At 39.9% G+C, this 13,496-nt stretch overlaps 1 protein-coding gene across 1 annotated transcript in view; it reads left to right on the plus strand.

Moving 5' to 3' along the window:
* The window catches only part of LOC139233504 (cysteine dioxygenase type 1-like), a 37,204-nt gene extending 25,275 nt beyond the window's left edge, over positions 1-11,929 (plus strand). Inside the window, exons 4-5 of the mRNA XM_070863941.1 lie at positions 7,341-7,510; positions 10,948-11,929. Coding sequence (XP_070720042.1) covers positions 7,341-7,510; positions 10,948-10,977 — 200 coding nt within the window. The 3' untranslated portion in view covers positions 10,978-11,929. The remainder of the gene's footprint in view (positions 1-7,340; positions 7,511-10,947) is intronic.
* Positions 11,930-13,496: the final 1,567 nt, after the last annotated feature.

Raw genomic sequence — 13,496 nt, forward strand, 5'->3', positions numbered from 1 at the left:
TGCAGACATTAGTCCAAAACTGGTGCGATCCTTTGTCTGGTCTGGAGATCATCTGGGCTTGACTGCAGTTTTAGTGAAGGCCTGAGGAGGACAGCTTTACTGCCAGCCAACCTGGGAGAGAAGAGGATCTGCCCAGAAGATGCCAAGAAAAGCAAGTTGTTTTTTTTCTTGTAGAGCCAGGCAGAGCAGGAGTGCTTCAAGCCCTGCAAGCAAAGCTTGAGTCTCGTTAATTAGGTCTAAGAGTTAAAATTGCATGGGCCTCATTTCTGCAGTTGAGTGTTCCAACTCACCTAGTCAACCACCCACCCGGAGTTAAAATTGGGGCACAAGTCATCAATATGAATCAGTAGAGGGCCCAACCTCAATCACCATGCCAATCCATTCAGCACTTGTCCCTAACTTGACATTGCTCCTTCAAGTGAATGCCTCCTATCCTTCAACCAACTTCATATCTTACTGGCCTGTACCTTGAATACCCAATGCTTTAAAAGTAAATTTAAGCAATCACCATTTTGCAGCACACTCGTCCACCCGGAGTAAATACTGTACGAAATAAAGATAAGTCCACAATAACAGCGACAGCCCAAGGGGATGTTTCAAAGCTCCATGATGTATATACTTGGATTTCCAGTGAGTTGCTTTTTTAAAAAAAAAGTTTCACATGAAAATACTAAAACAAGAACTCAATTAATCCCATTATCCCACTAATACTGCCCCTCCAATCTCTGCTACTCAGTTTGTAGTGCAGATAACTTTTTACCATTTATCAACTCCAGCCAGACCGATTCTGTCTTAATCCAAGCCCCAGGACATCCTCGTGTTCCAGCAGTGATAGAATCCTTCATGAACACTGCCACCCCACCTTCATTGTTTTCAGCTAAACCTTGTTTCTATTCCAACAGCTGTATAATCCTCTATGTAGTATCAAACTTGGACTTTCCCCATCCATGCACCATATTAGTTGAAATCTTCCCCCATACTCTCTCAACAGTGTTGCTGTTTTGGCCTTCTCCAATTTTCCCTTGATCCAAAAGTCATTAAAAGGTCTCTGAATCTTTCCTCTCATGAGCCCTGCAGGTGTGTGTTAACCATCCTAATTTTCCTCTTGTTAACCTGTCCAGTATGTGGCACAAGAATCAGTCTGGATGTTACCATGCTTGAGGTCTAGTTTTTCAATCTAGTGCCTTACTACAAGAAGAAAAAATTGCATTTATATAGTGCCATTAACATAGTAACTTTTGCCAAGGCATTTCACAGGAGTGTAATCGGGATCTTACATTCCCTTCCTAAACACCTCCGCCTCTCCTCCTGCAAGACCTGCTTTAAAACCCATCTTTTATGAGGAGAAATTTCTTAGTGTTGTAAATCTATGGAATTCTCTGCCTCAGAGCTGTGGAGGCTGGGTTATTGAATATATTTAAGGCGGAGATAGACAGATTTTTGAGCGATTTAAAGCAGTAAAAGATTATGTGAAACGAGCAGGGAAGTGGAGCTGAGTCCATGATCAGATCAGCCATAATCTTATTGAATTGCGGAGCAGGCTCGAGGGGCCAAATGGCCTACTCCTCCCATTTCTTATGTCCTTATGTAAGCTTTAATCACCCATTCTTATATCTCATCTACTTCTGTCTGATTACATCGTGATGCGGCTTGGGATGTTTTTTTGTTAATGACGCTATCTTTTTAAAAACAGATTGTTAGTCTGGACTCCAACTATTATTAAACTCTACTAATGCACTTCACCAAATATCAATAGTGGGCAGGAGGGGGGGCAGCAGACTCTTGCCCAAATACACCTCGAGGCTTAACTGCTGCTGAGGCTTTGTTGACCTCTTGCGGTTTGAGATTGTCCCTCATACCCCAAGTTAAATACTATCCATCACTGGGTCCAGGAGATGTATTCATCATTTCTGTTTTAAATTGCAACATTTCATTTCATTTCTATTGTTTTAAACAAAGTTTTATCTGGCTTGTTTTTTGCAGATTTTCCCGTCGGCATAGCATTCTGTTTGGCATGTTCTGCCAAAAATCTGCTGTTAGCGACTGATCACTTGAGCCTCAAGTTTGTAATTTAATTTCCACATTGAGTGGGTTATGTAATATGTGAACATTAATATATAATTTGAATATGAATATTTCCTTAAGGCACTGAATTATCCATGTCACATTTCTTTTTGTTTCTGTGCACAAGTGTTTTCATAGAAACATAGAAAATAGGCCATTCGGCCCTTTTGAGCCTGCACCACCATTCAATAAGATCATGGCTGATCATTCCTAAGTACCCCTTTCCTGCTTTCTCTCCATATCCCTTGATCCCTTTAGCTGTAAGGGCCATATCTAACTCCCTCTTGAATATATCCAATGAACTGGCATCAACAACTCTCTGCGGCAGGGAATTCCACAGGTTAACAACTCTGAGTGAAGAAGTTTCTCCTCATCTCGGTCCTAAATGGCTTACCCCTTATCCTTAGACTGTGTACCTGGTTCTCGACTTCCCCATCATCGGGAACATTCTTCCCGCATCTAACCTGTCCAGTCCCGTCAGAATCTTGTAAGTTTCTGAGATCCCCTCTCATCCTTCTAAACTCCAGTGTATAAAGGCCCAGTTGATCCAGTCTCTCCTTATGTCAGTCCCGCCATCCCGGGAATCAGTCTGGTGAACCTGCGCTGCACTCCCTCAATAGCAAGAACGTCCTTCTTCCGATTAGGAGACCAAAACTGAACACAATATTCCAGGTGAGGCCTCACCAAGGCCCTGTACAACTGCAGTAAGACCTCCCTGCTCCTACACTCCAAACCCCAAGCTACGAAGGCCAACATACCATTTGCCGCCTTCACCGCCTGCTGTACCTGCATGCCAACTTTCAATGACTGATGAACCATGACACCCAGGTCTTGTTGCACCTCCCCTTTCCTAATCTGCCATTCAGATAATATTCTGCCTTCATGTTTTTGCCCCCAAAGTGGATAACCTCACATTTATCTTCATTATACTGCATCTGCCATGCCTTTGCCCACTCACCTAACCTGTCCAAGTCACCCTGCAGCCTTTCAGCGTCCTCATAGCTCACACCGCCACCCAGTTTAGTGTCATCTGCAAACTTGGAGATATTACACTCAATTCCTTCATCAAATCATTAATGTATATTGTAAAGAGCTGGGGTCAATCTTCCTAATGGCCTGTTAAGTTGGCCTTTCTGTTGCAGCATTGTTATTGAGCACTAAAACTGTCTTCCAGCCTGGGAAGGGGAAAAATGGTCAGGGTTTCCATTTCTGATGGTTAGCACAACTTTGCCTCTGAAATTGCTTTTCCCTTTGCCTCTCTCCCCTTTATTTCCTCTTCCTTCTCCTGTTAGTTCTGTCTTACTTTCTCATGTACACCATTTCCTCAATTATTTTTTACATAAGAATTGCTTGTATAACTCCATATTGCTGCTGCTGCCACCACCTCATGATCCCTGTTGTGAAGTGGATGTTGACACTATTGAACATTATTCAACATAAGTTACAACAATCTGAACCTCCTCCTAGGATTGTAAGTGGAATACTTGTCTACTAGCCATCAGGAATGCAATGTGGTATTCTAAACTCATGTTTGCTATCTTAGTAAGTTGCAGGAGGGAAGGGAGGTGAATAATCATTTAGAAGTGAACTTTGAAATCACTGCTTTAATTGGGATTTGTATTTAGTCCTTGAATCTGGCATGATTGATTTTCATATGTGCGATGAGGTCTGAATTAATACCCGGATAGCTCAAAGGTGGGCCCCAAAAGACAGCTGGAGAAAGTTCCTGAAACTCTCCTTTTGGAAGTTCTAACGGTGAGGTTTAAAATTGACGTGTAATGGAATCACCAGAACTGACTGTGAGATGGGCCACTCGTGCAGCCTGATCACTTTCTAGCTGAAGCAGTAATGCCAACCCCTCTGTCTCAAAACATGAGATAAAATCTTAATCATGATTTAGTATAGAAATTGGGTTGCTGTTTCTTTTCCTGACATGACCTCTCACTGACCTTTGCTCCCAAGACAGGAAGTGCATTCTGAATTCCTGGCTGGTCTCTCACATTTTACCCTACGTAAACTGAAGGTGATCCAAAACTCGGCTGCCCATGTCCTAACTTGCACCAAGTCCCGCTCACCCATCACCTCTGTGCTTGCTGACCTCCATTGGCTTCTGGTTAAGCAACGCCTCGATTTCAAAATTCTCATCCTTATTTTCAAATTTCTCCATGGCCTCGCCCCTCCCTATCTCTGTAATCTCCTCCAGCCCCCCCCCACCCCACACCCATCCGAGATATCTGCACTCCTCTAATTCTGCCCTCTTGAGCACCCCTGATTATAATCACTCAATCATTGGTGGCCGTGCCTTCTGTTGCCTCGGCCCTAAGCTCTGGAATTCCCTGCCTAAACCTCTCTACACCTCTTTCCTCCTTCAGGACACTCCTTAAAACCCACCTCTTTGACCAAGCTTTTTCTATTTATACAATTCGGTGTCAACTTTTTTTATCTCAATACTCCTGTGAAGTGCCTTGGGACATTTCAGTACGTTAAAGGTGCTATATAAATACAAGTTGTTGTTGTTGCTCCTGGACAGAGTGCATTCAGCCATCACTAACCAATTACTGACATAAATTGGCGCCTTGCCGCTCTCATAGAATCGTAGAAAATTACAACATAGAAGATCATCATTCGGCCCATCGTGTCTGTGCGGGTGATCACAGTTTATAAAAAGAAAAAGATTTCTGTACATGTGGGGTGTGGATCTAATTTACCCAAAACGGTTACTTAGCCCTCTAGTTATATGATCACTAATAATTATGATGCATTTTTCTTTTGTTTCACTTCAGATCTAGCCTTTTTTTGTTTTTTTGCTGCTGTGACTGTCCTCGGGCCATGATGGTGTTGTCCTATAACTGCGACGGTGCTAATGTATGTTTAAAAAACGGCTCTGGACTAGTAATCCCAGGGGTTTGGAGCACTGATCCAGTGATGCAAGTTCAAATCTCTCCATGGCAACTGGGGAATTTTAATTCACTTAATGAAATAAACATGGAATTGAAAGCTAGTCTCAGTAATGGTAACCATTAAACTATCAAATAACCCTTCTAGTTCACTAATATTCTTTCGGGAAGGAAATCTGGCATCCTTACCTGGTCTGGTCTATGTGACTCCAGACCCACAGCAATATGGTTGACTCTTAATTGCCCTCTGAAATAGTCAAGCAAGCCACTCAGTTGTACCAAACAGCTACGAAAAATTTGAAACCAGATGGACCACCTGGCATCGACCTAAGCTCCAGCTTTGGACATGACGTTGGCACACCCAGCCCAGTCGACCCCGAAAAGTCTTCCTCACTAACATCTGGAGCCTTGTAACCACCTAGAAGGACAAGGGCAGAAGGCACATGGGAACACAAGTTGTCCTCCAAGTTGCACACCATCCTAACTTGGAAATATATCACCGTTCCTTCATCGTTGCTGAGTCAAAATCCTGGAACTCGCTCCCATACAGCACTGGGGGCATACCTTCACAACACTCACAGCTGGAGGTCAAGAATGTGGCTCGCCATAATCTTCTCTAGGACAATTAGGGGTAGGCAATAAATGCGGGCCTTGCCAGTGACTCCCACATCCCAGGAACAATTGTTTTTTTTTTAAGTGGAGCTGCACATCGATTCGATTAATACATTTGCATCTCTCTTCTTTCCCCCCCACCCCCCCGCCTCATTAAAAAAAAAACATGGTTAGTGCTGAGATGGCTGCCAATGAAATGCAGTGGACTCTCTCACTTTTTTTATCTCGCTCTATCATGTTCTCATTCCCACTTTCCAGATCACTTTAATGCAGTTCTGTAGTGTTTATCCCCCTCCCCCCCCCCCCCCCCCCCTCCCAAGATGCATCTTTTTTACAAATTAAAAAAAAAATCTCTTTTTGTAGTATGATACCTTCCTGGTTATAGTATTAATTTGGATATGCAAATAAAGAACCCAGACGGTCACTTTGGGAAATTTACCTCCAGTAAACAATACGACCATCCAATACTCCACTCTACAATCGCCTTATTTTTTCTCTCGCGCATGCACAAATCGCCGTATTTTTTTAATCCTGATTTTATGGATGTTTCATTCAGATTGCGAGTGATGCTTTATTTCACTCTGAAATAGCATCTCACTTCGAGAGTTGGCAATACTGCTGAAGTTACAAACCTGGAGTGTATATATGCAAGCACTGCTTTGTACACTTACTAAGCAGAAGATGCTGATTCGTGATGGTTTGCTGTTTATTCCTTATGGAATTCCTTAATCACTGGATAAGCTTGATTTTTTGGAATACAACCAGTAGGACTGAGGTCTTGAGCTGCTTAATTTATTTTTTGGATCAACATGGTCCTACAAGTTCTCTGTAAATTTTAGTTGTCCCCACTCTTGTATCCTTTCATTGTATATATTTGCTATATTTAACAAGAATTATTAAATATTTTGTTGAAGGAAGAACAATGCGTTCTCTTTGTAGTAACAATTGCATTTATATAGCACCTTAACATAGTAAACTGTCCCAAGGAGCATATTTACGCTGTGAAAATTAGACAAAGAAAGTCAAATATAGGAAATAATGTGCACGCATTTTTTTCAGCTGTTGGATGTAACTGCCATAGTTCCTAATGTCTGAAAATGGTATTAAAGGAAACAAAATGCTTGTTCCCATTTTTAAATTAAATATCCAACCATTTAAATCTTGCAGCATCCTATTGTGAGGACATCTCTAGCATCAGTTGGATTCACCATTTGAGTATAAAGTTCCAGTAATCCTTTACTGCATGAAACTTATCAAACTATGCAGTAAAGGAACTGGTGCATTTTTTGGGTAACATTGACCAAGCCCAGTAGATGCAAATTTACAAAACTTCGATTTGACATATCCCTGCTACTGTCGTAAATAGATGTTGGAGAATCTAATCCATTATTTGTGAATTTTGGATTCACAAGTAAGAAAATACATTCTTTTCCAAGTAAAACTAATGAATGAAAAGTGAGTCCAGACAGTGCAAATTCTAGTTTGTTGCACAAGTTGAGATTTTTAGCAACATTGTGATCATCAGTTTTGTTAAAGGGGGAAAAGGTTTAGAGAAATGGGTTTCTTCAACAGATGAAAATGTCCTTCAAGTTGTTCAGAATGGACAGCAATAAAAGTTGTATATTTGATTCTAGGTGTTCAGTAAATTGCATGATTTTTATTTTAAACTGCATGATTTCCATTTTTCTTGAAGCTAAAAAAATTAGTGTGCAGGTACAAAAACTTTCTAAACAATGTATCTAAATCGCATGCTGTTGTCTTTTTTAGATTCAATTGGGTTGCACAGAGTTGAAAATGTGAGTCACACAGAGGTGGCGGTCAGCCTTCACTTGTATAGTCCTCCCTTTGACTCTTGCAGCTGCTTTGATCAAAGAACTGGACACAAAAAAAAAGTGAGGGTTACTTTCTCAAGCAAATATGGAGAAAAAGTTCCTCTTGTAAGTAAAATATTCTGTATCTTCCAGTCTATTTGGTAGTGTAAATGGATGAAGTCGTGCCCAGTACTAAGAATCTTGGGGTGGAATTTCCTGAGTAATTGCAATCCGACTGGTCTAATTGGCCCATAAAGCATATATCTGACTTAAAAGATTGAGGAAACTCTGGTGCAATTGTGTTACGCATGTAATTATGCTCCTCACTCTTGCGCTCGTCTATCGATCCCAACAGCTGAATGCATCTCATTATAATTGCTCTGCCCCCAGGCTAAGGAGTTGTACATGCAAATTTTTGCAATTACACTGGTTCAAAATGAGTAAGATTAAGGTAAGAACTTCAGGCGCAACAGGAAACAGTCATTTATCTGTTTCATCGTGATTTATCTGTGCCTTTTTTTTTCCATCGCTGAGACTTGCACTGTATCCTCTTTGTTTCTTTAAAACGTAGGTGTGTGAAATTTCAGGTGTAATTACACCCTCACAGTAAATTCCTCCCCTTCTGATTAATGGGATGCTACCTTATGGCATCAGTATTGTCACATTGCCCAGAATTTGTGGCCGGTGGCAAAAAAAAGGCGTTTGACACTGCACAAAATTAAAATCACTTTTTTAGGGCCATAACCTTTGTTTAGCAGACAATACACTGAGAATACCCCAGTTACCGCTAATCCCTTTGGGTCTAACTGTTGGTGGGGGATTTAACAGCAGTATTACTGCAGAAGAGCCAAAGTTTTCATCGGATTCCCTGATTTGAGAGATGACACTGATTGTCAGCTCTGAAGCTGTGGCCACAGCAGACTGAATGACTGACCGCAACTTTGAGATTTCCGCATATGCCAAATCCTGAAGTTGTGGTTAGTTTCAAAGTCGGAATTGGTGAATGCTGCCAGTTCGCAGTCATCCAGATCACGAATTCTGGGCCAATATGTTTTCATGATTGCATATTTTTAATAGAGTTCCCACTTTGGGTGGAAATTGCACCCGCTTTGAAAAGTTTCTTGAGTTTCCACTAACTCATTTGCATATCGCTGGACGCAAGCTCTGTCATGAAGCAGCGCAATAGAGCAGTGTTTTGGAATGGCATTTGTTTTTTTAAATGTTGCTTTTATTAAAAAAAAAATTCCTTCATTTATTTATGATTGGTAACTTGCTGCAATTTGATAGAGCTGGCAGTAGGTTTATCACAAAAATAACCATTTTTAAACCGTCAATTCACCACCTGCGAGTAACTGATTTTAAATGACTGAAAATGACTTTTTAAAAACTATACAGAACCATGTACTAATATTGGTGTACCATAGTCAGTTTCTTTGTTAATTAAAAAAAATTACATTCAAAAAATTTCAAAATGTTCTTTTTTTAGTGTCCTTGCACCCAAAAGAACTGGCTTAATATTTAGAGCCTCCTGAAAGGCTTAGAAACTCCCAAAGGTGATTAATTCACCCTGGGGGCAGGGCTAGTTGGCCACATTACTGGCCATGCCCCCGAGCGATGTTTTTTAACTAGTGCAAAAGATTGTGGAAACTAGATTTGTGCTGAATGCAATTTGCACTCAAAATTACATGATCTTTTGTACAGTCATGCCAATTTCAGTCAAATGACATCAAAAAATGTGATCCCAAACACACATTCTAGGCTGTTATGCCTAATGTCCAGTTATGCCTTAAAAACTATTTTCATACTTAAAGACTATATGATGAATTCAGCACTTTCCTTGGATCCTGATTTTTTTTAATGCAGATTTCCGTTTGTTTACACCTATTGGTATAAATAGACATCGGCAAAATAGTTGCATGAATTGGTGTACTTTTGGATGTAACTCCTCTTTTGATGAGACAAGGGTTTACAATGTTCCAGGGTGGGATTGGGTTTGGAGGTTTTCAAGGACCTATTCTGATTCTTCAGAAACAGTGTGAGACCAAAATCCACTGGTTAAAGATAATTGGACCTTCACTGTACTGAAGCATGATGGAACAACTGCAATATAGTGGAAGAAAATTAATATATTGGAATTGGTGGGCAGGAAAAGTAATATCAGAGTTGAACTCATTAGCAATTTAGTCATCTGATCGATGTGCTCTTTCAGCTTCTGTGAATATTTTGTCTCAACCCAACATTTAATTAACTTTTCCCAAACGTAAAACCTTTGATTGTCTTTCAGTCGGTACAGGCTTGCACATTCGTTAACTGGTAGCTACTTAAAAGGAAGAGGAAGTATTTTCCTCAGAGGTCAGTCAGTGCCACGTTTACACACAGCACGGTGCGTGAGCCTCTGAGTTTGCAGCAGCAGACAGAATAACAGTACAGGTTGAAAACAAGTGATTTTGAAAACTTTAATGGGTGCATTACTATGGCGTGCCTTTAAGACTCGGCTTTTCCGGGATCTGATTCGGAGTTCCGCGCATGTACAATGGGCCCGCAAAATGTACCAACCAAACTTTCGTTATCGCCCCCCCCCCCCCCCAAAGCTCTGGTGTGCAATGGCTGATTTATTGTCCCTGTCAGCTCTTCGACTAATTCTGACACATTTCTGGGCAGGAAGTGCAAACCTTTTCAAGGCGCTAAAAGTACGACTCTGTCCGGATTAATGCCGCAACATTGGCGTGACCGAATTTCTCCCTTCATACCTTGATATTTAGAGCAACTTATTCTAGCAGTTGTAGAATAAGTGCTTGGCCTTTTTGTAATGTGGTGATCTATTTTTACATGCAAGTAAACTCGAATATTTGAGACTATGAAAACAGCAAATTGTTCACATCATTAATTGTTCATGTAAGTTCAACTGGCCCTTATAGTCAGCAAATCTTATTGTTTGCTACTGAATCTGTAGCAGTACAATAAAGACATTTTCTTCTGCAGTTGTGAATGAGTAATTGGAAAGCTTGCGGGGGCGGGGGTAAGACGTATTCTTTCTTTCCACTAAATCCATATAACACTTATTTTAACAAACTAGGTTTGCAAAACAACATTTAATCCCAATAGTGTTCCGTTTATCATTTAGGCAGTACAAATTTGACCCCCACACTTTGCTCTGAACTTCATTATGTTGAGGCCCTTTCTGAGCTCCAGTGTGTGTGTCGTCAGTGCCTTGCATTGTCCTGTTTAACTTTAAACTCAACCGAATAATCCACAAGATTAACACCAGCTACTGTCCCTACAACATTAGTTCTAAAATGGGTTGCTGAGGCATTTCTGTAGGGAGTTGAATTTACCAGATTATAAAGTGTTGGATTTCTTTTCATTGTGGTTATCTTGGCTGTGGAAAATAAATGTTTCAAACTACCTTTTTTAAAAAAAAAATCAGACCAAACTCCTAAAATCTGCATTACTCATTAATAAGACCAATGTGACCATCAAATGTCCTTAATTATTTGTTAACCTTATAACAATTTGCAGTGTAATGGGTTGTCACTGTTTAATTTTGTTTTCATTACTTGCAGGCAAAGGCTGTTTCTCAAGAAAACAACTGATCTATTCATTAGAAGTACCAGGCCAGCTCAGTGGAATTTTTGAATATGCCCATGCAATGTTGCAATGCACATGAAGCTGTAGATGTCCTCATTTTGCTTCAGCTTTTTTTTTGATTGGTGGGGGCGGGGTAGAAAAGAGAAACTTGTAATTCTGATCTGAACCATTATCTTTCTTTCCTGTGCACTTTTAAATACTTAATCGTCAGACTGAAGATCTCTTTAGCAAGAGTCTGATTAAGCAAATAGGACGTCTTTTTACATAGAGGCAGTCTTCACAATGTTTCACTGTTTGGTTTGGGGGTGGGGGGGTTAAAGGGTTTGACTGTTTCAATAATTGTATCAGTCTGTACATTTGTAACAATGTGCCAATGCTCTAAAGATTGTCCCCTTTAATGCTAACTAGATTTCCTAGTGTTTACCACATTATCATATTATTCAATTCTGAAATAAAGTGCCAGTATTCATTTTCTTGGCATTTGAAGCTTGTATATTGTAATGTGATAAAAAAAATATACAATATATTTCCTGCAACAAGACACAGCTGTAAATGTCCTGATTTTATTGCAGACCTGTTGGCTTGAAACCTTTACTGATGTTTCATTTAACAATGTCTAAAGCAATTTTAAAATGTGTATATATTTTGGAAATCATTATAGTTTTTATTATGTTAGATGTTTTGGTAGTTACTTAATAAACTATGAACTTTGTGAAATTATATAAACTTTGTGAAATTCTATAAACTGTGAAATTCCTGTATACAAAGTGCATTTAGGTAATGACCGTACAGTCTGCCATTTTGGTGTAATAAGTAACTACCTGTATTAGCACATAAAGGTGTATATACACTAAATAAACTCCACTAAATAAAAGCCGCCTTAGACAATCCCCTTTGGTTACCAGAGAAGTCCATTCAAGCAGACAGTGTAAATTAGTTCAAGGACTTGAGTGTGGTGGGTAGGTTCTGTTTGGTGTTTTAACATTGAAGAAAATGGATGCTTTCACAATAATGCACAATCTTGCAGGCAATTTGCTTTCACTGAAGGGAGAAAATGTAATTTCGCAACATGTTTGTCAATATTTACATCAATATTAACTTAATTGTATCAAGTGCTTGCTGACCAATGGAAACCAAACTTAAAATTCCATTTTAAACAAAATCAAAACTCAGTTGTTTGGTCTAATGACCTTGTGTTCTAAGAATGCTGCTGTTCAGGATAATGATTTGATTTTTGAACACCATTCTATGCCTGGCACACACTTAGCTAATATTACTGTGTTCAATTAGGATAGCAGCAGGCGATTACTATTGAGTGAGATAAATGAAGGCAAGAAACATGTTTAGAATGGAAACAGAACCCATGTGTGGTGTTTGGAAACTGAACCAAGACCTACCCATTTTACACTGTTTTCACGTCACAACAAAATTAATGGAGTCCGGTCACATCTGAATGCAGTAGTTACCTCCACCACCACGCACTCGCTCTCGCTCAAAAATGCTCCTCCTCGCTGTCTCTTTGCCCTCCTCCCCCATATTGTGTCTCTCCCTTTGCTCATGTACCCGTACCTTTTTCTCCCCCCTTTTAAGCTGAATTTTTTAAAAATTAAAAATAAATTGGAAGCATTTACAGTTGCCTTTTCCTATAATTGTCTAAAGGGAGGGTGATAATGGTCAAATTTCCTTGGGTGCATGCTAATTTGATCGAGTAAGTGTTCTCTACAATGTTAAGTCGATCTTCTGGTGGAAACATTTAACCAGCTTCTAATCTGGAAACGTCCATCTTTTTAGTGAGCTGGAGCACCACTGTATTAAACCATGGAATGGTTGATAAGTTAGATTTTCCATCCAGGTGAGTTTCCAACCAAACCCATGATATTGAAGACTTGCCAAGTAAAGAACAATAAATGGTACGGAGGGGCAAAGTCTAAGCAAGTGATAACCAAGACCCTTCTGTGGTTCAAGTAGTAGTGTCAAGGTTTGAGTCGGTCTCCTTTTCTGCTGCAATAATTGTTTTGCCTGGTGAAATGTTTTAAGAGAAAATTAGAAGCTAAGCCACTTTCATTTTTTTAAAGTTTATTTTGTTTCTGCTTGATATTTTTCTCTTGTAATGAGTTTGGCAAATATGCAGCTTTGCACAACTTTTTGTGATTAAGCTCTGCGCCTTTAGAAAGTCCCCATCCCGTGGAGTGATTGCCTAATATTTTGTCACCAAGTCCAATTTAGTAAAAGGCAATGCAATCACACCATAAAGGATTTTAATCTGGCTTGACCTTAACCTTTGCAGTGACGGAATTCAGAAAATGGCACTTGAACCGGCTAATGAGCATGTTAAAAGGAAATCCAGACTATATCACAGTTAATGTAATTGCACTTTTACACACTAAGTTAGGGTGGTTCTCCTCAGAGAAGAAAAGGTTAAGAGGAGATTTGAGTGTTCAAAATCATGAGTGGTTTTGATGGTAAATAAGGAGAAATTCCAGTGGCAGAAGGGTTGTAGCACAGATTTCCAGTAATTGCCAAA

Source organism: Pristiophorus japonicus, chromosome 1, assembly GCF_044704955.1.
Source record: "Pristiophorus japonicus isolate sPriJap1 chromosome 1, sPriJap1.hap1, whole genome shotgun sequence".
NCBI lineage: Eukaryota > Metazoa > Chordata > Chondrichthyes > Pristiophoridae > Pristiophorus > Pristiophorus japonicus.